Below are 2,592 nucleotides of genomic sequence, written 5' to 3' on the forward strand. Positions count from 1 at the left end.
TTCATTGTTTATGCACAACACCCCAGTGCTCCATGCAATACGTGCCCTCCACAATACCCACCACCAGGCTCCCCCAACTTCCCACCCCCTGCCCCTTCAAAACCCTAAGATTGTTTTTCAGAGTCCCTAGTCTCTCATGGTTCATCTCCCCTTCCAATTTCCCTCAACTCCCTTCTCCTCTCCATCTCCCCATGCCCTCTGTGTTATTTGTTATGCTCCACAAATAAGTGAAACCACATGATAATTGGCTCTCTCTGCTTGACTTGTTTTGTTTTATTTTTTATTCCTAGCACCACTCACCATCTACAAAGGTATGGAATTCTCTTATTTGCTTATACATTCTTTCTCCATCTCTGTAGGGACTTTTGTTCATAAGTAGCCTATGCTCATTGCTTAGATAGTACCTGAAATGCCATCATCAGTCAATTTATGTACCTGAAATATTTGAAGAATTTCTTAGTAAAACTACAAAATACATGATTTCTTAGAAAAGAAGCTAATTAAAAAAAATACCAGATGTGGCAGAGGAGTTCCTCTAAAGGGGACCATATCCATATACAACTTATTAAAACTTTTTTCAGAGGACATCTGTTTGGTTAGATCCAATAAGCATCTGACTCTTGATCTTAGCTCAGTTTTTGTTTGTTTGTTTGTTTGTTTGTTTGTGTGTTTTTTGTTTTGTTCTTAAGATTTTATTTACTCAGTTGAGAGAGAGAGCAAGAAAGAGTACGATCCAAGGGTGTGGATGGGAGAAGCAGATTCCCCACTGAGCAGGGAGCCCAAAGCAGGGCTTGGCCCAGAACACTGGGAACAGGACCAGCACTGAAGGCAAAAGCTTAATTGACTGAGTCACCCAGGCACCCCCAGCTCAGCTCTTTTCTGGGATCCTGAGTACAAGAACCACATTGGGCTCCATGCCCAGCATGGAACCCACTTAAAAACAAAAACAATAGGGGCACTTGGGTGGCTCAGTGGGTTAAGCCTCTGCCTTTGGCTCAGATCATGATCTCAGGGTCCTTGGATTGAGCCCCGCATTCGGCTCTCTGCTCAGCAGGGAGCCTGCTTCCCCTTCTCTCTCTGCCTACTTGTGATCTCTGTCTGTCAAGTAAATAAATTTAAAAAAAAATAAACAATAAACAAAATAAAAAGTATGTTTGGACTGAAAAATAGAAAATGTTGCATTTCAAATCTGTGAGTAATGCAAGTTTGTGTGAATATCAGTCATGTTATTTCCTCTTTTCCAGAACTCACATACACCACATGGAACCAAAAAATGATACACACATTTTTGAATTTTTTCTCCTGGGATTTTCAGAGAAACCAGAATTACAGCCCCTCATATTTGGGCTTTTCCTCTCCATGTACCTGATCACTGTGTTTGGAAACCTGCTCATCATCCTGGCCATTAGCACAGACCCTAACCTCCACACCCCCATGTACTTCTTCCTGGCCAACCTGTCCTTTGTAGACATCTGCTTCACTTCCACAACCATCCCCAAGATGCTGTGGAACATCCAGACTCAGAGTAAAGTCATAACCTACACAGGCTGTGTTACTCAGATTTATTTCCTCATACTCTTTGCTGTGTTGGATGTTTTTCTCCTGAGTGTGATGGCCTATGACCGCTTTGTGGCCATCTGTCACCCCCTGCACTACACGGTCATCATGAACCCTAAGCTCTGTGGACTGCTGGTTCTGATGTCCTGGGTCATGTGTATCCTGAATTCCTTGCTACAAAGTTTAATGATGTTGCGGCTTTCCTTCTGTTCACACTTGCATATCCCCCACTTTTTTTGTGAACTCAATGAGATGGTCCAACTTGCCTGTTCTGACACTTTTCTGAATAACTTGGTGATGTATTTTGCAGCTGTCCTTCTGGGTGGGGGTCCTTTTTTTGGGATCCTTTACTCTTATTCTAAGATAGTTTCTTCCATACGTAGAATATCATCAGCTCAGGGCAAGTATAAAGCATTTTCCACTTGTGCATCTCACCTTTCCGTTGTCTGTTTATTTTATTGTACGATGCTTGGTGTGTACCTTAGCTCTGCTGCTACCCAGAGCTCCCACGCAAGTGCAGTGGCCTCGGTGATGTACACGGTGGTCACGCCCATGTTGAACCCCTTCATCTACAGTCTGAGGAACAGAGACATAAAGAGGGGTCTGAGAAGAATCATTGGGGTTCCAGTGATGTAAGGGCCAATCATCCTGGGACTGAAGAAGTGCCCATGATTGCAGAACTCACAGCCTCAGAGCCTGGAACTGTCATTCTTTGATAAAGCTTTGGAAATAGAATTGGCTCCTTCCATTTATTTCCTGGATTTTTCATTTGTTTGTATTCAATTGTCTTCATAGATGTCAGGTACTCATTGTAAGGGTCTGATCTTTCTAATATAGAGACAATGTCCCTTTTCTCCAATTTGCAAAGAATTCCAATGTTTTCCACAGCCATGGATCACAAAAGCCTGGAAATTTCATTATCTTGTATTGGACATGCTGGATTTCTTAAAAATAATTTCATTTCAGATGTCTTATACCATGCCAAGGATATTTTCCCTAGCTTTTCTAAAATAATAATAATTTCTAAAATAATAA

At 41.9% G+C, this 2,592-nt stretch overlaps 1 protein-coding gene across 1 annotated transcript; it reads left to right on the forward strand.

The window, feature by feature from the left end:
* Nucleotides 1–1,201: 1,201 nt before the first annotated feature.
* Nucleotides 1,202–2,193, forward strand: LOC308340133 (olfactory receptor-like protein OLF4; the record flags this gene model as incomplete). Its single annotated transcript, XM_080799306.1, has 1 exon — nt 1,202–2,193. The coding sequence occupies exon 1, from the start codon at nt 1,261–1,263 to the stop codon at nt 2,191–2,193; it is 933 nt and encodes a 310-aa protein (XP_080655432.1). The 5' UTR covers nt 1,202–1,260.
* Between the last annotated feature and the right edge of the window lie 399 nt (nt 2,194–2,592).

Source organism: Martes martes, assembly GCF_963455335.1.
Source record: "Martes martes genome assembly, chromosome: 1".
Classification (NCBI taxonomy): domain Eukaryota; kingdom Metazoa; phylum Chordata; class Mammalia; order Carnivora; family Mustelidae; genus Martes; species Martes martes.